This window comes from Accipiter gentilis, chromosome 16, assembly GCF_929443795.1.
Source record: "Accipiter gentilis chromosome 16, bAccGen1.1, whole genome shotgun sequence".
Taxonomy (NCBI): domain Eukaryota; kingdom Metazoa; phylum Chordata; class Aves; order Accipitriformes; family Accipitridae; genus Astur; species Astur gentilis.
The window spans coordinates 25,741,463-25,765,708 of NC_064895.1; the positions used below are offsets into that span (position 1 = coordinate 25,741,463).

At 41.2% G+C, this 24,246-nt stretch overlaps 2 protein-coding genes across 4 annotated transcripts; one reads left to right on the plus strand and one right to left on the minus strand.

Annotated features, from left to right (window-relative positions):
• The first annotated feature begins 47 nt into the window (after positions 1-47).
• CENPQ (centromere protein Q) lies at positions 48-9,202 on the plus strand. Of its 3 annotated transcripts, none has more exons than XM_049819345.1 (9): positions 48-136; positions 1,648-1,803; positions 2,329-2,383; positions 3,105-3,219; positions 3,484-3,552; positions 4,822-4,951; positions 5,229-5,348; positions 5,621-5,698; positions 6,129-9,202. In XM_049819345.1, the coding sequence occupies exons 2-9, from the start codon at positions 1,651-1,653 to the stop codon at positions 6,255-6,257; spliced, it is 849 nt and encodes a 282-aa protein (XP_049675302.1). In that variant the 5' UTR covers positions 48-136; positions 1,648-1,650; the 3' UTR covers positions 6,258-9,202. The 3 variants fall into 3 exon arrangements, with proteins under 3 accessions (XP_049675302.1, XP_049675301.1, XP_049675303.1); XM_049819344.1 differs by lacking the exon at positions 48-136 and adding an exon at positions 359-607; XM_049819346.1 differs by lacking the exon at positions 48-136 and adding an exon at positions 628-764.
• Positions 9,203-13,297: 4,095 nt separating this feature from the next.
• Positions 13,298-23,030, minus strand: LOC126046649 (cytochrome P450 2K6-like). Its single transcript, XM_049819341.1, has 9 exons — positions 22,605-23,030; positions 20,646-20,808; positions 18,787-18,936; positions 18,334-18,494; positions 17,296-17,469; positions 16,531-16,672; positions 15,648-15,832; positions 15,302-15,443; positions 13,298-13,620 (listed from the first exon to the last, which is right to left on the minus strand). The coding sequence occupies exons 1-9, from the start codon at positions 22,788-22,790 to the stop codon at positions 13,433-13,435; spliced, it is 1,491 nt and encodes a 496-aa protein (XP_049675298.1). The 5' UTR covers positions 22,791-23,030; the 3' UTR covers positions 13,298-13,432.
• Between the last annotated feature and the right edge of the window lie 1,216 nt (positions 23,031-24,246).

Consider the following 24,246-nt stretch of genomic DNA (forward strand, 5'->3'; position numbering starts at 1 on the left):
TCCTGTCGCAGCCGGCGGGAACGAGCAGCGCGCATGCGCCGTGGGGTGAGCGGAGAGGGAGGGAAAACGGTTTCGCGAAGGGCTCGGCGGTCTGAGGCGGAATCGGCGGGAGCGTTGAGGAGGCGGCGGCGGGGCGGTGAGTTCTCGGGGCGGGGTGAGTTGGTGGGAGGTTTTGTGGAGGTTCCCGCGGTGTTGTTCGGTAACAACGGGGAGAAGGAGTTTGGGCGGTATGGGGGGGGTGAGTGGTGAAGACTACAACTCCCAGCATGCCTTTCGCTCGGTGGGCCTGTGGCGCGGCGGCGGCGGCGGGGAGCGTTGCATGCCGGGAGTTGTAGTCCGGGCCGCGCAGCCTGAGGGACGCTGTAACTTCTGTCCCACAAAATCCGTCGTTCCGGGAGGCGGGGGGGAGGCAGGGCTGGCTTACCTCGTGTCGGTCGCGACTGTCGCCTGGCGAGCCGGGACGGGGCCTTTGCGGGAGGGAAGAAGTGGCCTGAGGGGATGAAAGAGCAACTGAATACACCTGAGTCGTTGTACTCAATAAAGAGCGGGCTGGTGGGGTCCAACGGTTACTCCCTTCTGTGTGACTTCTTTTCCCTCCATCTCTAGAGTGAGTAAGAGAAGAAACTCTAGACTGCAGCAAGGAACGTCACGGTTAGGTGCTAGGGTAAAAAGTTCTGGTAGTAGGATCACTGCACTGAGCTGCATTAGAAAGATAAAGAATGTCTATTGTTGGAGGCCTTTAAGAACAAACCAGGCTCCTCTTAGTGCATTGCTGTGGCTGCTCTTTGGCATGCAGGCATGCTGGCTTTTAAGCTTAGAAAGAAATGTGGAATATGCAAAGACTTGATGTCCTGGGTTTGGCTGGGATAGAGTTAATTTTCTTCCTAGTAGCTGGTATGGTGTTTTGGGTTCAGTATGAGAAGAATGTTGATAACACACTGATGTTTTCAGTTGTTGCTCAGTAGTGTTTAGTCTAAAGTCAAGGATTTTTCAGCTTCTCATGTCCAGCCAGCGAGAAGGCTGGAGGGGCACAAGAAGATGGCACAGGACACAGCCAGGACAGCTGACCCAAACTGGCCAGAGGGGTATTCCATACCGTGGGACGTCATGTCCAGTATATAAACTGGGGGGAGTGGAGCTGGGGGGAATCACCCCTCAGGAACTAACTGGGCATCAGTCAGCAAGTGGTGAGCAATTGCATTATGCATCACTTGTTTTGTATGTTTGAATTTTTTTATTATTCTAGTTGTGACTTTATTATTATTGTTATTTTCTTCCTTTCTGTTATATTAAACTGTTCTTTTCTCAACCCACAAATTTTACCATTTTTTTCCCATCATTCTCTCCCCCATCCAACTGGGTGGGGGGAAGTGAGTGAGTGGCTGCGTGGTGCTTAGTTGCTGGCTGGGATTAAACCATAACACTTGTCTAAAAGGCAAATGGGGATGCTTTTTTAGTAGTCCCGCACTTAGATAAATAAATGTGGAAGATTTAGGCTTTGGGTTAGCCCATATGCAAAAATTTGGGCTCATTTAGCACTAGGTATTTCTGTCATTTTGCTTGTTAATGTGTGGTTTGTACTTTATAGATTATAAGTGCTGGATTTTAATTTTGTTTTTGTTTCCTCCTGTTCCATTTGGTTTACAGGTAATGAAACGCCATCACACATCTTCCAGTAAAATGGGGAAGACCGCTGGTGGAGAATCAGCAAGAAAACCATTTCAATCAGAAAATCAGCAAGGGCCTTCCGGCAAAAAAAAGGGAACAGATGGAGAAGGAGGAAAACAAGGTCAAAAAAGAAAGGTAATCATTATTTTGGATCAAAAGTAACCAAAGGGGAAAAAAAGGGGCATTTGTGTCCATTTTTTTACTGGAATTTATGCAGAATATTTCATTAACTAATTGTAGTCCTCTTGAGAAAATGTCCAGTGTGAACAGCTCTTTTGAGACCCACTGACTTAGCTGCTCCCAGAATTTCTAGTTGCATGCTACTGTGCCTGTGACAAGTAGAGGGAAGCATTGCCTGATCATTAATAGAAAGGCAAGCTGGGCGTGCAGTTTTGAAGAGCTGCATGGCATCTGTTTGACCAGAGTGATGGAGTTCATTCAGCTCAGGTGATGTTTATTCAGTTCTGGAAAATAGTCTCTGCATGTCTCAGGACTGGTCTAGACAGCTTTCTGTTGGAGATGGCTCACTTAAGCACTGAACTTAGGAATGGCATGATCTCAAGATGTGGCTGGATAGCCAAACTTCTTGTGTGTTTCTTATTTCATGACCTCATTCTTGGAATGGGAGGAATTAAGAAGAGTGAATTGCTTTCCTTTCAGGTCACTCAGACAGTCAAAAGGAAAGCTAAGGAACAACGGGACTATTCCCCTGCAGGTAGGATTGTATTCTTTCCTTATGTTTGTCTCGTGCAAATTCAGTGTTATGAAAAAACACTGAAAGTAAAAGTAGTAACTGCTATGTTGAAATCATAGCTGTCTGAAACGTCACTGAAATAAGTTTCAAAGTTTTCTCTCTGAACAGTAACTGAGTATTCGCAGTACAGTCTTAGCCGGTGTATGTTAATATTATATGTGTTATATATGCACGTATTAATCATATGCTTTTGTTTGCAAGTAGTGTTATTCTCTTGTAAAATTCCACCACAAGCACCCAGAACATTTTAACTTTCTCTTCACAGGTCAGGTCCATGTCTTCTCTGTTAACCTTCGGTCTTAAGACTGGCATGTGTTGTGTTGAACTTACAAATGAGATGAGGCCCCTGCTGAACTGAGTTTCTTCTTATGTATATTCCCGCTCTTTTGTTTATTTCATTCTGTGTTTTCTCACTTGTATTGCCAATGATTTTTAGGAAAGTATCTGTTTAGAATGAAATTGCTGTAAGAAAGAACCTTTTCTATTTTGTGATTTTTGAACAACTTGTGACTTGCAAATAAGAAGTACCACCTAGTGTGGATAGATTTGACCTGATAGTTTTGTGACATGGAAAAATCTTAACTGTTACACCTTTGACTATGATCTGACTGAATTGAGTCACGAAGCTTTCTATCCAGGTATGACAAATCATACCTTTTCCTTTTTTCCTTTATGTAAACAGGAGAAAAAGGTTCTTCAAAAAAGGTGAAGCTAACCAGTGCTAAAACAGGATCTTGGCAGACTCTCTCAGAGAGCAGTAGGCAGTTTCTGGAAACTGTTATGGATTCAATAATACTGTAAGTGCCAAATATCCTGGTGGTGGTTCTTGGTTTCCACAAGGAATAAAGTAAAAATCATAGCATTGCTTGAACTGGAAAAGCTTTGGAGCTTTTTTGGGCAATATGGCTGGCTGTGTTAATTTTGTCCAGTATAATGTAAAACTTTCTATCTGAAGTTGGAAATTTTTAGCTAGAGAAGTTCTGACTATGTTCACTTCACTTGATGTGTTCTCTGTGCTTGCAGGGTTCATGATGAAAATTCTGCCTTTATTTTCTTTCCAGATCTGTTTTGTGCCAACGAATTGAAAGAAAAGATGATGTTCAGAGGCACCTCAATTTACTGAAAGAAAGGTAAGAAATTATAATTAAAAAAAAAAAAAGAAGAGGGAGAGAAGGGATTTAGTTTACTCAGTTGTTTTGTACCATGCTTACAGAATTGCTCCTGCGAGCAGTCTCATTTAAGAAATCTTGGAAGGGAGAGTTGATGCAAAAGCAAGGAGGGAAGTACCTCGACGATATGTTGCTTGAAGTGGACAAGCAAGAGTTGTTGAAAGACTCACTTTAACTATTTCTATATGAGTAACAGAACCTAGGAGGTATTCTTCAGAGGTCCTTGAATCAGCTTTGTATTTTTTATATGGGGTTTAAATTTGTGGGCGGCTACTTATTTTGTTATCATTTTATGATAGTGGCGGGAGCAGTTATAGCTAAGCTTTCTTAAATGCTAATTCATTTTCTGACTGCTGAAGTTACTTCGAAGAGAATTGAAATTTTGTGTTGAGGCGTAACTTGTAGCCTTTTTATGTCATTGTGGGAATAATTACGTATGCTTGAGTGTCTGCAAATTTTTGTGTGCATGTGTGTCGGTATACCAGGCTCTTATCAGCATAGAGCCTGAGCCTATGTGTTGCTTTCTTCATTCTTACAGTACTTCAAGATTCAAATATGAGGAGCAGGTTTTTCATAAATGTTTGGGTTTGTTTGTTTGGGGTTTTTTTAATGTTTAGTTTGTGACAATTTTAATTTCTGAGTTGCCAAACTTCTGCAATCTCATGTGAGATGCATGGAAATTGTGGTGGTTTGCTGTGTCTAACGGACAGATAAAACTTCGAAGAATTCAAGTCTTCCTCAGAATCAGAAGGACTTTTGAGACCAAGCTAAAACTCTTCCTCTGGCATAAAACTATATATCATGTTTCACAAAAGCATTTACAAATTTTACTAAAATGGCCTTCGTTTGGAAGCAGTTAAAAATGCTGCTTTTAGAACTTACTTTTACTTTGAAAAACAGAAAGGTCAGAACTGGGAAAATATTAGTTCACATCAGTTTACAGTCACGGAGTGTAGAGGCCAATGGGATAAAAACCACACAGTGTCAGTGTAATAGCAAAGGTTAGAATGGTGGGATTTCTTGTTCCTGGTTTCTTCCTTAGACAGCTATTCCACATGATTTTGGAAAACAATTCAAGACAGCTTTTCTTCCTGTCTGGATCATTTTACTTCACTGGCAGCAATTGGGCTAAACTGAGTTTAGTTTTTCCCAAAGAAGTCATTAGTCAGTTTTCTTTTTGTTTTGCAAAGAACTCCAAACAAGTCATGCTTTCCTTTTTCTGTAATAAAGGGTGCTGAGATTTTTCAAGACTTTAAAAGTGCCTCCGGGGAAGCTGGTCAACCTGAAGAATATCCCGAGCCTTCAAATGGCAGAGAAACAAATGCTTGAGACAAATGAAGAGTCTTTGGTAAAATTGCAGGTATGCAAGGCAAGGAAGGGAAGAAAATATCTTGCCTGTCTGCTGCTGCTCAGTGTGTTGTAACTTTTTAGTAGATGGACTGCTGGCTATGCCTGTGCTGTTGTGGACGAGTTGTCCACTGTTCATGTTTGTCATCCACCTTCACTACAAAGCAATGTATCTTTTTGGATGGTTTTTCAGTGACTCAGCTGATGCTGATTTATCAGTATCTTATACACAAAAGGTCCACCATCTCTAAAGTAAATTTTGTTCTGGTTTGGTGTTTGTTTTGTTTTAGGAAGAAATAAACGAAGCTGAGCAATCAGCAGAACGCATTGAAGAAACTATACAGCAGCTGCAGCACAAAATCCAGGTGCTCAAGAACCAGTTAGAGGAAGATGAAAAAAAGGCCAGGAAGGTATTTCCAAAAGATGTTGCTGCACTCCTCTAACCTAGAGGAATCGGCTAGCTTCCAGAACTATACAATACAAGCTGTTTCTGCAGAGAGTGTCATGTAAGGAAGGACTTATTTGCCTTCAGTTATATATCTTTTCAATCTTTCCAACTTCAGTCACAAAATCAGGAAGTTTAGTATTCAGAAGTCAGATAATGACAACCGGTTTATTTTCCTACATGTGTGCCTGATGTTTGGTTTTGGATTATTTTTAATTTCTCTTTTTCCCTTTCTAGGTATTCCAGGAAAATGACAGTGGAGCACTCTGCCTTCCAGAGCTCCCCAGGCGCAGTTTACAGGCACCTACTTTGCAGGTGAGCAGGGAATATATTTTTAGAGACACCTTGGCTATGAGAAGGAAGGCAACAGAATGTGCTCTTATCACTTAACCTCTGCCAGAGGGGGCAATTCTGAAATACCTGAAAGTTTTCTTTTTTTTTTCTTTTTTTTTTCTTGAGAACTATATGCCTATGTTTTAAAAGCAGAACAGAACCCTAGAAAAACTGCTATTTAAAGGATCACATGTCTTTTCCTAGGAACCTTATGGTCCTAGGGAACATGTAATAATTTCTGAAATTTATCTCTCTGTAACTGATGGAAGGAAGACTGTCTCATTCTGTGTCTTTAAATCTTTTTTTGTTTGAGCTGTATTTAGGTACAGCTAGGCTGCAAGAAAGTGAAAATTCTGTTGGACTTAATGAAAGCTGATTTTTATTTGTTGTCTATTATTCTTTCTTTCTTTAGGAAGAAATTTTGAAGATCAAAAATCAGAAAGGTCTTTTAAAGGATATGAACACTATTCAGCAGTCAGCTGCCTTGAAGAACATGTTAACCCTCATTGAAAAGACCTATGAGAAGGTGGACTTCCTTTGAGAAACCGAAATATATGGAGTCTCCTTTGCAGAAGATAACCTAGGCCAGCACTCTGTGTTAATGTAGAGCAGCAGAATGCCAATCATAGAAACAGTGTTTTCCTCTTAATGGCTTTACTGTTGTGACTGCTGAATTTCTGTTAAAACATTTTCTATGTATATTGGTATATAAGTCTGTAGGTGCTTTCTGAGACTTCAGTGATTTAAGTGATCAATCAAGTTTTTTTGTGAGGTGGGTTTTGGACCTGTGGTGGCTTCTAATGATGATATACACTCTCTTCAGAGAAGAGAGGGAAATGGATCCTGAGTTTATTTGGGCATTTTGATGGACTAAAGCAACCTAGTCCATTATATTTGCACTTGTGTATCACATCTGTAAATCAGTGAAGGTAGTATCAAACTAACTTCTGTTTTGGAGTTAAATCCTCTTTAATCCTGAAACATGTAGTAAAACCATGAGTATCTAATGCTCAGTTGCAAATCCCCTGTTCCAACTTTCATATCATTTTTTTAATAAAAAACCTCCATGGCAGGAAATTGAATAATTTATCAAATCTACAGTGTTTTTTTCATTTTCAAGTTCACCACTTAAACCAGGTGTCTTTTTCCATGTCATTCCTGAATTTGTCTGGGCAAGAGAGCAAAAGAGAGAAAGAGAGAAGCAAGCCATGGGGAGAAGGCAAAGAAGATTTGAGGGGCTAGCCTGTTGGAGAAACAAGGTTAGGCCAGTCTCTCTACTTGAGAAAATGAGCCACGAGCTTCAGGGCAAGGACCTTAGAGAACTGAGCCTACAGAAAGGCTCTGAAGGGACTGGGGGAGGAAACATGGGCCTGATCATTATATTTTCTACCTATTTCTCTTGGTACTGACAGCAAGGGTGTCTTTAGTCCTATATGAAAGCTAAGTAATTGGCTCCATTGCTGTGAAGGTTTAATGCAGAGAGTATATGCCCAGGAGGTGTATTATAGAAAGCAAGAGAGAAAAAAGTGCATTCTACACAGATTCAAGTAAAAAAGTAGATTGGTAATACCCAAGAGACTGTTGCTTCCTCCAAGGTTTGCCTGTCCTCTAAGCTGCTGGCTTGACTTATGTCAACACTGTCACTCAGATCTCCTTTGATTCAGACAATGTGGACTAGAAGCATAGCAGTGGCATATTGCTGGCCAAACAACTGCCAGGGAGCCTCTGAACAGCAGCTGTCAAGCTGCTAAAAATTCAAATAATACAAGTTCTGCCTTCATGTAGTTTCAAAGCTTCCCATAGTACCTAACTGGTTGGCTTGCTAGTATTCTTCCTTGCATCCTTTGGCATCAGTAACAGTGTGATCTAATGGGTTAACTAACAACAGCCCAGGTGCGTGAGAAAGGCGACTAATTTGTGTACATAGACCTTTGGAAGGGCCAGAGTGATACAGGGCTGGATGCCTGCCGGCTGGCAAGGAGGTGATGCTCGACAAATTCACGGGCTAATTCCAGGGTAACTTGATTTGCAGAGTGTACCTGACAGCATGGTACTAATGGAAGCACCTCCCCTTGCTACATCTATGCCTGGAGCACAGTAGGAGGCACATGTCCTTTTAGAGCACAAAGGATTTTGAATTATCAGCAGGTTCTGGACTAAAAAAATTACAAAATTTTCTAAAAGCAGGGCAAAAAGGTGGATTGAGACATTTGATTTCACTAATACTCAAATATTCCATTATTATTTTAGCTTTCTGAGTTTCATACTGTGTTAAATATAAGAACGTCACTTGTACGTGCACTGCCATTTGAGAGACAGTATGTGTATCTGAATCACTCATACAGGGCTGGCAAATTTGGTTTCAGAAAACCAAGCTACGGTTCTACTTCATCAGTTTTAAACAATTGAATAGATTTTTTGAGCAAAGCAGGGATTCCTGGCAGGAGGGAGCTATTGGCATACAACAGAGAATTTCTATAAGACCATAGAAAAGTGAGACTTGCAGGAGACAATAGTGCTTTGTTAGTGCGTGAGCAGGCACACAGATGTATACACTCCTGATTCAAAGGCCAGTGTGGGTTTAAGGCAGCCTAGTGTTTCAGGATAACTGAATATATCAAGATTATAATCCTTGTCTTTCTCAAATCCAGGTAAATTCTGCCATTGCCTTCGATAGGGCCAGATGTCTACCTCTAGATTCTATCACATTCAGCCCAATTAGACTATTTTTACAGAAGCTGTGGAGATCCTACATTTATCAAGAGGGAGAATAATTTCCAGATAACAACATCCAGTGGTTGTTTGGTTTGAAGAGAGAAGATAACCATTTGATAAACAGATACCTCAGCAGAGAGCCTGAGGTGGTCATGCAACATAGGATCCTGTGGTACGAAAGGCAGAATTTCAGGCTGCCTAGGCAAGTAAAGGTCCCGGAGGAAAGAGCAGGGTCAGTTTAGACAAGACTGTTGACTTTTCAGCTGAAAACCCTCAATGTATAGCTAGTGCAGGGAGCTCACTGAAGCACTGAGATGAGCTTTGCTGCTTCTATCTTCTCGCCTTCAGAAAGGTGCTGATGGGAAGAACTTGAAATTCTCATGGAAGTGGATTATCTTCTCCGTCTACTCCTAGAAGTATTGCCAGTTAATGGAAGAGTGTGAGGAGCCATCTGCTATGTGAAGAGAAGGTGGCTTTTCCTTCAGGAAAAAAAAAGTAGCGTACTGGGGTCTACAGATTCAGTACTGGAGCCGGCTGTGGCCACAGTCCAGGCATTCTGATGCCCTTGCAGTGGATTCTCACAGAGGCATGCATGAGCTTGTGCCTCTCCATAACCTCTTTTCTGGTCATACTTTGTATATTAGTCCCAAAATGATAAGAATTCTTCATAACTGGGGTAATCCCTTTTAACTGCCAAAAATATTTTTGAGAGAAATAGGAAATTATATGGTGATGTGATAAAAGGGCACCTACAGTAAAAAGAAAGAATTATGCAGTATTTGAAGTTTTCCTCCTGTTGCACTTTTAGGTGGAGTTTGGTTTAATAATGTCATTCTGCAGCTGGGTTGAAGTCTAGACAGAGAGCACCACCACAAATACTCTGACTGCACGGTGGGACAGTAGGAAAAAAATAAGATTTACAGAAGCAATATCTGGGAAGGCTCCTTCCGATCTGTGATGAGCAGGTTTCCAACGATGTGTAAAGACTTTGTTTTGGGGGAAATTCTCTCTGCAATGTCTATTCCAGAAACTTTCTATTTTTCATAGTCAATAAAATAGTCAGGACAAGCAATAAGCACATAGAAAAGAGGTGACCGTCATCATGCTTGGGGAGGGAAGGGTCCCCTACACACATGGTGGTGATCACTCAGTAAAGGACGACGTTCTTTACGCCAGCCCTCAGCTGATGAGCCCTGATGTGTCTGGATGGCACCCTGAGGATGCTGGACCTGAACCAACATCACCGCTCGGCTCCCGTGCTGCCTCCGGGGAGAGAGCAGACGGGAGGCTTGAAACGGCATCGACCTCGGGCTATTTTGCCTCTCAGTCGATTTTAACTTTCTTATACTGTCGCCAGGTGGGAGCCCTCTGCCAGCTGGAATTTGCAGGCAGTCTTTATGCAATGTTTAATAAAAAGTCTGAAGGTTTATTACAAAAGCACCGGCTATTTTGCCACGAGTGCATGCTTTGTTTACTGAGGGTATCCAGTTATGGAATATCCAGAAAAACTAATGACCCTCGGGACTCAGGTCAACTTGGCTTCAGGTTTTTCTGAGAAGGGATCTGCTGTAACAAGTACACAAGTGCTATTTCTTTGCATATGGTAGGCTGTAGCAGATACATCCATATTTGTGAAAAAAATTTTCAGGGCTGTTTGACTTGTAGCATTCCATCACCAGAAGAAGGTCAACAGAAAATAGCAGGGAAATGAGAGAGAAATAACAATTAAAGAGGAAATTGCCACTCTAAAGATCCAAGCGTCATGTGGTGAAGGGAGAGTTTCTGTTTCTTCTCAGGGTGAGCTGCAGTCAGTCAGCTGGCGTGTCTGACAGCAGTGTACCCAAACTGTCCAAGGCAACTGGGCAGACCAAAAAAGTACTCTTGTGATTATGACTGTGGGCCTTTTTGGCCAGTATTAGATGTGAATGAATGTCCTGTTTCTAGTACAAGTGGGTTCTGCCTTCTTCTGAAGTGTGTGGGTCTCACCTGGAGGAGTTACGGCCTCCGTGATGGTTTTCATCCTGGTGATCTTGCAAACATCGAGCAACGGTGCTATAACTCATCCACAATCTGGCATTGCCGTCTTGCAGATGACGTCCACCCTCTTCTGAATTAGTAAAGACCTAGAAACGGAGGTTTAGCCTCTCCAGGGCTGGTGGCAACTGCTGGCAAGAAGTAGTGAAAAGAACAGGGGCCTGTTTTGCTCATGAAAAAATAATTTCTTCTCATAATTCTGTCTCCAAACCTTCAAGTGAAAAGCAGTGTTTAAATTGAGTGGGTTTTTTCTGAAATGTTAGAACTGGAAAGAGACTAAAAAATCCATTTTAATCTGGTTCTATCTTTGAAGATAAATACTTGGAAAAGCCTCAGATAGTAGGTTAATGGAGGTCACGTAAATCAATATGTACAAAGGTGGTTAGATAAGATTAGCTGTTTCGTACAAACAGAAACTCTCTCAGGAAACCACAGTGCAATCGTATCATCTCCCACCTCTTCCTGCACTGTGGTCATGCTTTCAGTTATCACGTTCTTTCTATGGCTTCAGAGTCTTTTTTTGTAAGACTTTGTGTTACATCAGATTTCTGGTACTACTGGGATAAATACGATTTGATTAAAGGTTAATAGGAGCAAGAAATGCAAACATCTGATTTGTTTTGAGTACTTCGATGATATGAGAAGGAACAGCTTCAGAAAATGAAGTGTGATCACCAGCTTCCAATACCTTTTCTACAGTGATTCCCTTATTCAAACCTTGCCTTCAGTGGAACTCTCCCATATTTTCATAAGTGTTTTTAACATTTAAAATTCAGGGGCAGAGAATGGAAAAAATATTTTTATTCCTGGTAAGGCCAATTAAATTGTAATTTTTCACAGATATCAGCTAACTGATGAAAAACATCACCTTCTCCAAGTGCAAACATAGCTCAGAAAACAGACACACATAAGATTGCAATGGAAATGTCCTGTAAGTTACATTAGTTTTTCTCACAGGAACCCTGGACTAAATAACAACAGAGGCTGTGAGGATCTGGAGGACTACAACTTCCAGCGCAGCAGCTCTGATTTACTAAAGTTGTTCCCCTTGAGATGCAAAATGGTACCCAATAATGAGGATGTACGGTTAGCACAGTCGGCGCTTCAGAGAGGAGAATAATATGAGGATATACAGCTCAGTGAGCACCATGAGATATGTAGGAGTGTTCTCCTATTGTATCTAGTAAGTTTGACCATTCTTCTGCATTGCTTTTCTGGTCTGTCCTCTACTGGAGTGGAGACAATTGTGTGTTGTTTAAAATGGCCAGGCTGAAGGATGGCTTTGGAGACACCTGTAAAAGCTCACAAAAAGTGGAGAAAAAATAGACTCCTGCTGCCGTTACACCTGTATAATCCTCTGTGGTCACAGGAGTCTGTGGATTTATGTATTAGCAAAAAAAAAGACTATCAAATCGTAGTCCAGATCCTAAAATGTCTACTGAAAGGCTAGTGCACCTTACTGTGTTCAGACCTGAAATGGATTCTCCAGGGGCAGGAAAAAACATGAACTTTTTGCAGGAATCTTGTAAAAAACGAAGAGCTCCACATTGGCAAGGTTTTCACATGCACCTGCTCCGCAACCTGGATTGGAAAGTAGGAGAGACACGAGATTAAAAATTTTTTTGCCTCCTGAAATTTGGAAACAAATAAAAACCTCAGCCTTTGTGAATCCAGAAACTAAAATAAACAGATCTAAATGAGAAGTTTACGACTCCTTTATAAAACTGTTTTACAAGGAAATTATTACATTAGACAAATTAAAGAAGAGGGCAAATTTGCTCCTGAAAATAAAAATGATGCAACCACTCCCGCAGTTTTTGGATTCTCATATTTTCACTTTTGCGTCTTTAATCATTTGTCTCTATCTCGTAGTCTACATTTGAACACTCATAGATGTTTGAAGTATCTGCATTACCCGAAACATGCACACAGGGCTCATATGGCACAGGATCTGCCCCCCAGCCTGGCAGCTGAAGGCCAAGCAAAAGATCTGAGGGGATCTAAAATGGTTCTAGAGACTTGGGGATAAAGCAATTCAACTGTGCTCGGTATATCAACTTTAAAATGGATTGAATCTTTTCATAATTATTGAATTGTTTACAGCCTAATGATCAGAATCTTGTTTGGGTAAGGAGACGAAGGCATATGGAGAAGTGTTGATATGAAACCCCCCAAACCAAGGGAATGAGATCAAACGAAAGGGAATGTTCAGAGGAGTGTCTCCTTCAGGGAGAAGGAATGAGTGTCTTGCTTCAAGGCCAACTCTCAGGAGAAATGGCAGAGCAGGGAATATTGTCCTTCCAGTGCCAAGTAAAATAGCCAACCTAAGAAAAGCTGAGCTTTAAGGCACACCACAGGCGGTCAGTACTGATTACTGCCCAGGCAGAGGCAGGGACTGAATGCTCCTCAAGAGCAGAAGAATTAGGGAGAAGAGCCAAGGGGAGAAACCTCAGTGAGGTATTGGGGAACATTGGTGCATCCAACCCAGCTTCAAACCCATCTGCCTGCCAAGACCCAACAGCCCTTCTCTTCCGAAGACCTGAAGCTCTCAACATCCCTACAGAGGCTCTGCAGGGCTTATCTTTAAGCAGGATACTACAAGCTAAGCACAGCTTTGTGGTCCATATGTCTCTTTGGAGAAACCCGGACTCGAGAGCATTTCTGGGGGATATGCTTTCAACAAACACACGTTACCAAATGAAAACTCAAGTAAAAATATGAAAGTTGAGGATCTGTATTATTTAGCCCAGATTCATCCATGAGTCGTCAATTAGTCCACACTTCTGGTCCACTTCTGCCCTCCGCCAATAAATAAATAAAAAAAGAACACCATTTTGGTTTAGAAGTACTGGAAACCTTTATTAAGATGTAATGTTGTGAATCATTTTGGACAACGAATTAAGAAGGCAGATATCATGAAAAAGGAATTTAAACACTTTTTTAAACAAACTGATGCTGATTAGAGCTCTAAGAACGTGTTACAGCACACATTTTATAGGGTTTGGGGCTGATGTTAAATGAAATAGCAGGGCTGAGGTCCACGTCTGAGGTAGAAACTCCAGGGGGAGGGTGGAAGGTGAACTTCTGCAGGAGACTCGTGAAGAAGAGGAAGAGCTCCATTTTTGCAAGAGTCTCACCAGCGCAGATCCTCCGTCCTGAAACAAAATGCAGAAATGCCATAAAGAGTCAGTGGGAGCTGCTTCTTCAATAGTTGGAAGAAACAAAAATCTCTGAGCAGCTCTTATTCTGAGGAAAATCAGCGGGAATCCAGAACATTTGAAATGTCATATCCTAGCTATAAATAAAGAATACAGTAGCTCTTAAAAGTCTATTGAGTACAAGAATCATCTGAGAAAGAGGATGCTTGGTCTTCAGAGGTATGATAACAAAGCCACCTGGTAATTTTTTTCTTTTCCTTTGTCTAAATGCATGCATTTGGGGAGAAATGTATGGAAATACAATCTGAATTTCTGAATTCCAGTTTTCAATAAAATTTGTATTTTTCTTCATTTTCAGATTTTTCCTCTACTCGGTTCAATTTTTGGGTCCCAGACCAACTTTGGCTGGTTTAGTCTAGACTTTGGCTCTATTAGTCTAGTCACAGGCAATTTTTTATATTAAAATTTGTCAGAAAAGACCTTGGAGACTCACAAATGCTGGGTAGAGTGGGACTAAGGAAGAAGGTGGTGGATATATTCTGTGGAGCCCCTAATATAAGCCTTTCTTCAAAAGTGCTGTGAATGTAATTTTTTCTCAGTCCTGGTCAAATCCAGCATCTATAATCTGCCTTAATCAGAGCATGATGATTCAAGGCCAGAACTAACAAAAACCTCAACTAAGATTTGATTTTAACTCCCTTGCATGACAGAAGTGGAAAATGAAGAGCTATTGCATGTCTGTGCTATGAAATAAGCCCTCCAAGGGAATGCCCACACCTGACACCCCCTGGATATGCTTTCAGCTAGGACATCTCGACTTAAATCTGAAAAAGAAGACCTGTGAATTGAAGTATCGCAAGTCCTTCTACGAAAAAAGAATGGGTTTCCTTATGTCGGATGGTGAGTGTCAAATATCATGCAGAATTAAAAATACACAAGGTCTATAAAAAATGCGGTTTTGTGGATATGATAGACAAGTTAGCCAGAGACTAATGTATAGGAACTTAATTGGGCAATGGCAAACAGTGCAGGTGTGTAAGCTTAGGCGAAAATCACGCTCTGTGGAAGACTCAAAAGGCAACCTCTTTCTCTCCTTGGATTTTACACAGAATTTGGGGTTTTGTATAAGGCGACTCCTCTTTGTTGGCACAGTATATGAAGTCTTGATCCCAACCAACATTATCTGCGACTTTTTAGAAGGGATATGCAAAAATGAAACATAGTTCCCCAGGAAAGACACAGAAGCCCTTTCCTGTGTGCTTTGTGTGTGGTCATAGTCAACGCAGCTGGGTATGGTAAGAGTCACAGGCAAAGCAGCCCAGGCCATAGAACAGTTGTGGGCTACAGATTGTAATGCAGAAATGTGTTATCCAAACCATCACGGAATTTGCTGAAAACCTCCCTCATATTTAAGAAGGCACTACAAATTCTTGTTTATAATCATTGAATGCTAACTGGGAAACCAATAACATCCAGATGCTGGAAGAATTTGCAGACATTTGTGAGTACTCTCTCTTATCAGAGGTGATGAGAAATTTGTGAACTATGGATTGTGAAATGGTCTCGTGAAAAAGACAGGGTGGAAGCCAGGCTTCTGTAACAAAAAACCCCACTGGTACAAGTAGTTCTTGTCTAAGATCTGTACTTGCAACAGCAGTACATGGAAAAGAGAAGGCACCTGCTGAAAAAGGCATGAAAGCATCTTTCTTCACAAATTTTCCATTGGCGTCAAGAAAGTGCTCAGGATAGAACATGTCTGGTTTCTCCCATTGCGATTTGTCTTGCAGGACAGAGGCCAATAAAGGGATGATGTAGGTTCCCTGCAAAGTAAGACTAGAATTAATCCGTGGACAAATATCATGGTGGCAGTAATGGCAATAAGACTTCAAGATTGTCGGCCTGGAGGAAGAGATTATTCTGACTGCGGTTATGGGACTTACTTCATTAGAGAGTTCATGTTTAGCACATTAACCAGGTCTGAGAAAAAAGAAATGTTAAAAGAAACAATCCTGTAGGCATCTCACCTTGGGAATGAAATAGCCTTTGAGAGTGACATCTGCAGTAGTCTCATGAGGCAAATCCAATGGCAGGATATTAGCGAACCTCTGAATTTCATGGACGACAGCATCTGTATATGGCATCTGAGTTCGATGATTGATCCGTGGGGGGTTTGACCCTATCACTTGCTCTATCTCTTCTTGGACCTTTCCTGAGGAAAGAATCAACTATAAGAAAGGGACAAGGACTCAGTCATCCCTGAGACATACTGCCCTTTACTGATGCAAAGTATAAAAGACCTTGCGTGAAAACCATAAATTCTGCCAAAATCTTTTTTTCCTTTCAGAAATAATGGGAGGTGGAGAGAACTACACTGTTTATTTCTTTACCAACAAGAAACCTAAAGACTTGTATTTTTCTGCCCTCTCTTCTGCCTAAAGTTTCTTGCTCTGACCAAAAGGTTTCTCAAAAACCTCACTTGACTCCTAACAACGCTGTGCCATAAATTGGAATGGAGATGTCAGACAATTCCCTGAATCTTCTCAGGTATTTAAAGCCTCAGTACAGTCCATTTACCATCTGCACAGGCCTTTGGTTTATCAACAGCCTGTTTCTGAGGGAAACCTGGAACATTTTCATCGGCCAACACAGGACAGCTCTCTCTAATTAATGAGATTTTACAGAGCAAAGGGCCTGGCCCCTATGAACTCTCTTTATAATCTACTGGTAGGCTGACTAGTGTGCCCCTCATTGGGCCTGAACCACAGGGCACAGCGATACCTAGATAAAAATTAGTTGGAAATCTTGGCTTTTTGTAACTTAGTGTATTAGCAGATATGTTGACCCTCCAGGTTCCTGTTCAGTTCCTAATGCACAGAGTGTAACAGCATCTGTCATAAAACCACTTACTCTGAATTTCAGGGTACTTTAGCATCAGCAGAAAGCCCCAGTTTAGTGTGGTGGAAATTGTCTCAATGCCAGCAGTAAACAAATTGATTATCAAGCTTAGCAAGTTGTCATTATGGAAATAGCCATTGGTAGTGGATTTCTCCTGAAAGAAGTGGTTGAGATAAAAGGATGAAAACGTAAAGCTTTCCATGTGAAAATGCAATTTACGTAGCTAAACATTTACTAAGAAATAAATCCTATATTTTACAAAAGTGTGAAAGACAAAGAGCAGCTTTGGGCTTGTACCTGGAGAATAGTGTTGGCATAGGTTTTATGTTTTGCATGATCTCTGCGTTTACTGGGGCCAGCTGCAAAGAAAGACAGCTGTTTTCTCTGTGAAGAAAGTAACCCAGATATTGCAGAGACCCCGAATAAGGATCCCAGTAAAGCCCATGTAGTGCTTTTGTTCTGTAATGCATTATGGCTTTGAAAGAGCCAGAAGGGCTAGGACAACAGAGTGAGCAGATAAAAAGATGCAGCCTTTGTTAATAATATATTGATACAGTCTGAAGAAAAGTATAAATAAGGATAAATGTTTGCCGATTAAAAGGGTTTGGAACTGTAACAGGGTGAAATATCTGTTCAACTCTAGCAGTTCGTTATTGGTGTTTTGTCAAAGATAGATTCCCTAAAGAAATATAGCTATAATTATACAGACTGAAAGCAGATTGTAAATTTCTTCACATAACCATAAAAGTTGGAATAAATAAGAAATGATTCAGTTACCTCCTGCTGTTTAACCAGGAAAGCATCAATAAAATTTCTTTGATCATTTTTGTCCAGGGTTTTGAGACGTTCTATAAAAGTAGCTTCTAGATAAGCTTGGAATTCATCTCTGTGTTGGAGAAGAATCTTGTTAGCCCTTAGGAGGAACCCAAGTTGTGGGAAGGTGTTGTATATCTACAAGAGTGGATTAGAGAGAATTTACCAGCCAGAGGTCTGAAAACACTACAGAAACAAATTAATAATATTGTGCCCATTTTGCAGACATAAAGGCAAAGACTTGACATTAATATTTTGTTCTTTAGAACATGAAAAAGTGACTGGATGAGTTCATGGTAGAAAATCCATCAAAGACCACTGAATACATGGAAAACTCTCAGCCCCAAGTTACTATTTTGCAGGAGTAGTGTAGATGTCAGACTGAAACACCTGCAACTTGCAACCAGGGAGATGGAAATGTTGTCCAGCAACTTCTTTTTTTGTTTCAGCCAGCTCTTCCTCTAAGTTTTTGGTGGTTTTTTTTTTCTGTTTCAAAGCCTAAAGGAACAGAAGTGAATCTGCTGTGCGGCAGCATTGCATGCAAGGATCAGAGAGTATTTATTACTCATTGGGATATTTCAGTGTACTAGAAGTGTGGGAAAACAGATTTTGAATCAAGGCTCCTTGTACAGGTAGACCACATACTCTATAGCTTCTCCCTGCCCTGTGTTCTGAGAGGGTACTGTTATGGCAGCTCACTTTATGTGTGTGAAGCATTTTGGGGGGGAATACTGAGCACTACATGATCTGATTTTTTCCAGTCCAGATTTAGCACTCTTCAAGCTATAGCTTAAATATGTTTTTGAAAGACTGGGAGTTTGATTGTTAGCTTCAAGATTCCCAGACTGTCTCTCAAGCTTTGTTTTGTCCCAGAAAGTGATTGTAAACCTACTGTATCTCAGAGCCTCAGATTTTTCTGTTTAATAGAAACAATTGACTACCAGTATTACTATGTTCCTATAGCATCCAGTAGAAAAGCAACATAAAAATGTTTATCATTACCGTAACCAAAGGTTTCCCAGCAAGCCTCACGTTTTCTTTGATCAAATCTATAAGTCTCACAAATCTGGAGTCTTTGCAATCAAATCGTTTTCCAAGTAATAGTGTCACAATTATGTTAGCAACTGCTGCGTTAATCATTTTACTACCATCAAAGGGCTTTCCTATACGAGGAACAAAAGAATATATTACATTGTGGCAAAAGATGTAATTTGGAAATGTAAATTTAATACTAATTATTGCTATTTATTTGTTATGATTGATTGCTATTATTGATTATCATTCAATGCTAGAATATCATGCCAAGACACAAAAATGCCAGAGGAGCCAATATCATCAAATCGATTTAGCCTGAAGTACATTTCTTGAAAAGATCTGAACTTGAGAACGTTACTGGCAAGCACCTGGGTACTTGAACAAATCCTTAGAGGTTTGAAGAATGAATCATCTACGCACCTTCTTGTGCCATGATACTGTCTGCCAGATACCCGTACTCCTCCACAATGCGGTCCTCAATGTCCCTTTTTCCCATTCCAAAGTCTCGTAAGGTTGTGAGAGTAAATCTTCGCATCACCTTCCAGTTTTCACCATGAGCAAAAACAATCCCTGACACACAGAGAGCATTTCAAGGTGGCAGAAGATTTTAAGTAACTAATTTGTAGGAAAATACTGTAAATATTTAGTAGCAGTCACTTTTAAAACAAGCTAAATTACATCTGGCTGGGGAAAAAACCCAACTTTCCCTTAAGTATTTTCAGGCCTCACCATAGGTTTATTGCACACACAGAAAAAGGAGTGTAAACTATTTAAGAGGTATTTAATCAAGTCTTAAGAAGAATATATATCTCTGAGAGACACTTGTCAGTGAAAGAAAAGGCATTGGAAATTCAAACCACTGATCATGGTACTTTGGAAGTAGAATTGAACTGAGAACTCAAGTCTCTGATGATTGCAGGAGAAACCTGACTGGGCGCAAATATCTTTAAAATTTAGGTAGCATCTTAAAACCTCCTCAATTGGTTTTTCACTGAAATTGTTACACCATGTAACTAACGTCTTCAGTTATATTCTTTTCAAGGAGAAAAAATAAGATGTAAAGAAAGTTTACAGGCAATAAAGTGATCAAAAGATGCAACTGTTAAAATGTTCACAGAATTATTGCTGAATTTGTCCTAGGGTCTTTGGAGATGTAAATATGAAACTTTCATGAGTTTCATGAATGAAGTTTGGGTGTGAAACTCTCATTCGGAACCCAGCTCAGTATACAGTATTTCCCTTATTAAAATAAATGCCCAATTCTGTATGTGTTCCATTCCATTGTCACATTCAGATTTTAAAAGCAGTATTCACCACTTGAAATGAGAAGCATCGGTATAATAGTAATTTCAGGAAAAGGATGTTCTATGATAAGCTCAAAACACCAGAAATCCAGAACCGTACCACAGGAGCTACAATTGCCTTCCCTGGCATGCATGCCCCTGTTCTAGAGCCTGAAAATGTGACACTATCAGTTATCTGTTGCTGTTGTTATTGTTAGAGTTATGGTTGTTTTGTTGTCACTGTCAGTACTTTCAAATTTGAATAAATGCACTGAAGTCAATGAAATTGCTTCCTATTTCCAATGCCTTGTATGGTCTATCCTGGTTTCGGCTGGGATAGAGTTGATTTTCTTCCTAGTAGCTGGTACAGTGCTGTGGTTTGGGTTCAGTATGAGAAGAATGTTGATAACACACTGATGTTTTCAGTTGTTGCTCAGTAGTGTTTAGACTAAGTCCAGGATTTTTCAGCTTCTCCTGCCCAGCCAGCGAGAAGGCTGGAGGGGCACAAGAAGATGGCATAGGACACAGCCAGGACAGCTGACCCAAACTGGCCAGAGGGGTATTCCATACCATGGGACGTCATGTCCAGTATATAAACTGGGGGGAGTGGAGCTGGGGCGAATCACCCCTCAGGAACTAACTGGGCATCAGTCAGCAAGTGGTGAGCAATTGCATTGTGCATCACTTGTTTTGTAATTCCACTTGTATATGACAATAATGTATTATTGTCATGGTATTATTGCTATTACTATCATTATTAGTTTCTTCCTTTCTGTTCTATTAAGCTGTTCCAATCTCAACCCAAGAGTTTTACTTTTTTCCGATTTTCTCCCCCATCCCACTGGGTGATGGTGAGTGAGCGGCTGCGTGGTGCTTAGTTGCTGGCTGGGGTTAAACCATGACAGGTCTCTGATTCAAAATGATGTGGCAGCTTCTGCTCTGTCTGTAGGAAAAAACTTGCCGAATAGCTGATAAGGAGAAATAAAACAAACTTACCATATCCTCCAGTCAAATCATGAAAGATTGGGATTTTAGGTCTTTCTGCAAACGCATCTGCCTGGTTTACGAGAGCTTCCTTCACTGTCTCATACCCAGAAATCACTACGATTTTCCTTAGCCCCATCTGAACACTGAAGACTGGACCATATAATTTTGACAGCTGTCAGAAGAAGATAACAGTGGTTCACAGCTTTTATACCTTACAAAGAAATTCACCACCCTTTCAGTGCTGCTTATTTTCCTGTCCTGCCTCTAAGTTACTAAAACGTTAAATGTTTTCCTAAGTATAGAGAAAGAGAATTGATTTAAATAACATGAACCTGCCAGACATTATGATGGCTAATGACTAAATGGCACAGTCAGGAGTGGAGTCCCATTGCGTTAAACCGAGCAGAAGTGTTAAGAGCTGAAACCCCAAGTCAGTCAAGGATTGTGCTGACAGCTCTGCCTTCCCTCAGGAATCCCTGTAAATTCAATTTTTGACTCATGTTTTCACACTGATCTCTATGTTATTGTGTTTCTTTTGTCTACAGGCTAAACCTGTTTAAACCTTTGCTACCGTTATTGTATAAAAAACCCAGTGTGTTTCTGGGTCTGGATCTAGTATTAAGTAAATTCTCAGTTTTTATATATGACTACATCCACCATGAATCTCTCTCAGACACAATCTTTGGCCTAAGCTGGTACCTTTTTAGCTTGTACAGGCAGAGTTATTTTCATATAACTCAATGTTCTTGATTCTCCTGACCGGGAGTAGGAAGGGGTTTTCCTGACCGCACTTATTTTCTAGTGTGTTTGCACAAAGAAACCGAAGACAACTATTTAGCATCATTATGCAAAATGTTCAGCAACTGGTAAGCAAGTCCAGCCAACTATATGAAATAACGCAGCAGCGGTGACATGCGTCTGAATTAAGAGTAGCTACTTTGATGGTGATGCTGTTATCCCAGACTGCTGTCGCTGTGGCAGAATATGATCTTTCAAAGGGTGTTCTCCAGTAAGGACTCTCCAGTGCTTGCAATCGTGATGCTCAGGATGAGCAAATGGTCTCCAGTTGCATTTACACACTAAGTATGTGTGAATATTGAACTAAGCTCGAGCCAGAGAACCAACCTCCTCCATTAGAACGGAATCACTGAATTACAGCAGAGACACGTTGCTTCTGTTGGCCTGAAAAGAGATGCAGCTTGCTTTTGGCAACACAATTAGGCTGCATTGGATAGCTAAGGTGATTTTCCAGACATTCCATCTGAGCAGTCTTTTGATTTGTGGATGTAACATACATACAGATATGGAGGTGCAAATACCCTTTTTAAAAATCAGCAGCAATGAGGATATGCAATTTCAAAGTCTAAGTAGAAAAAACTCTAAGGCTCGCAGAAGTCTTCGAGTCAAAATCAGGAAAATCCTACAATAAACTAGGTAAAGAAAGCACTAGAGGAAAACCGGAGGATTTATTACTTTGATTTGCTTAGATCTTTGCTGTTTATTCTGGCAACTGTTGGCCCTGAATATTAAGAGTATATAGCTGTCTTCAGCTTTTGGGGAAGAAAGGAGGAAAGAGAGATGCGAAGGGTTGCTAAATCAGTGAAGGCAGGAAGCTACAGTCACATCAGTGGAAGGTGGAGGGAGTTAGACCACATAGCAAAATCACTCCTTATTCAGTTACCTTTTCCTCAAAATTACCACAGAAATTAGGAGAGCACTTATTATTAGTTTAAGAGCTGTTGAAGGCTGAAACCTAATGCATGAAGTTGCACAGAGACAGTATTACAGTAAAGAACAAATCTCGCTACATTCAAAGTTTTCTGCTCAAATAACAGTCTCCTGCTCCTTGCTAAGGATTGTCTGTGGATGAAACATGTTGAGTGCAATAGGAGAAACTCTCTGACACCTTGGACTATGGGGCTTGGTGATATGTGCAATTATGGGGCAAATAGAAAAGATAATGACTACCTGTAGATAAGTCCTGTAGGGTCTTTTCAAATCAAAGAGGTGCAGATTTCCAATGATAGGTAATGCTCTTGGTCCTGGGGGAAAATTCTTTCCCCGGTGGTTATTCCAGAAACCTCTCATTTTCAATATGGATAGAAAAGCCAGGATGAACACTAAACCAATGGAAGTGCAGCTGCTCCAGTCCATCTCTATTTAGCCAAGTATTTGCTACAGAAGAGAAAAGAGAATATGTGGACTCTGGATCTCTGTCCTCCTGCAAAAATTTCCTGTCAGAGACGCTTGTACTAGTCCATAAACCTCTTTCCCAGTGAAGGGTAGGTTTTTCTTGCAGTTGGTGACTGGTTTTGTTCTCTTCCCCAGCGCTTGCTAATGAATCCTCAGTACAGTACAGAGGCAGATAAATGTTTGCTAGCCAAGTGTGTGTGCCCGGGTGAGCGTGTAGCTCACTGTCCAAGCATGAAATTCCAAGAACATGGAGAACCACCGGTCATCAACCTTGTGTTTGGTATAAAAGTCATGAACTCTGCATTTTCTTCAGGTTACTGATTAGTTATATTTTCGTCATTAGTACAGGCACAGCCTTGATAACCTGAGAACTGAAATCAGAATACCAATGCCCAAGTGATTAGTACACAGAGATTTTTTTTTTTTTTTTTAAGTGCTTGGGAGTTGGTATAACTTTGCTTCCATTGAATTCATTGGGAATTTAAAATCACAAATCACAGGATGCCTGCGGTCAGAAGGGAACTGTGGAAGTCATCTGGTCCAAACCCCCTGCTCAAGCAGGGCCACCGAGAGCCAGTTGTCCTAGACTATGTCTAGACAGCTTTTGAGTATCTTCAAGGATGGAGACTCCACAACCTCCCTGGGCAACCTGTGCTGGTGCTTGGTCACTCTCACAGTAAGAAAGTGTTTTCTGTTCTTCAGAGGGAACCTGTTTCAGTTTGTGGCCTTTCTCTCTTGTCCTGTCACTGGACGCCACTGAAAAGAGCCTGGCTCTGTCTTCTTTTACCCTTCTTCCAGGTGTTCATACTCACTGATAAGATCCCCCTGTGCCTTCTCTCCTCTAAACAGTCCCAGCTCTGTCAGTGTTTCCTCATATAAGAGACGCTCCAGTTCCTTCAGCGTCTTTGCGACCCTTTGCTGGACTCTCTCCAGTATGCCTATATCTCTTTTGTACTGGGGATCCCAGCACTCCAGGTGTGGCCTCACCAGTGCTGAGTCGAGGGGAAGGATAACCTCCCTTGACCTGCTGGCAACACTCCTCCTAATGCAGTCCAGGATACCAATAGTCTTCTTTGCGGCTGTAGGGATTGGCGCTCGGAAGATCTCGCGATGTACGGAAAGAGAAGGGTTAAGGGAGGCGGGATGACCGACAGGCAGTATATAAGGGCGTGACGCAGTTGAATAAACGCCATTTGCAGCATCCTCATATTGGTGTCAGTGCTCTGTGGCCCAGGGTATGGTGGACCCTGTGCCGAGTCCCACGGGGTGATCAGACGAATGTCTACAAGTGGTGACCCTGACGTGATTGGACATCGGCGGATTACGCGGGGCGTAATCGAAGGCCTGGCCAGGCATGGAAGGAGTCCTGAAGGTGTTGGACTCGTGCTCTAGAGAGGTAAAAATCCCTATGGGACAA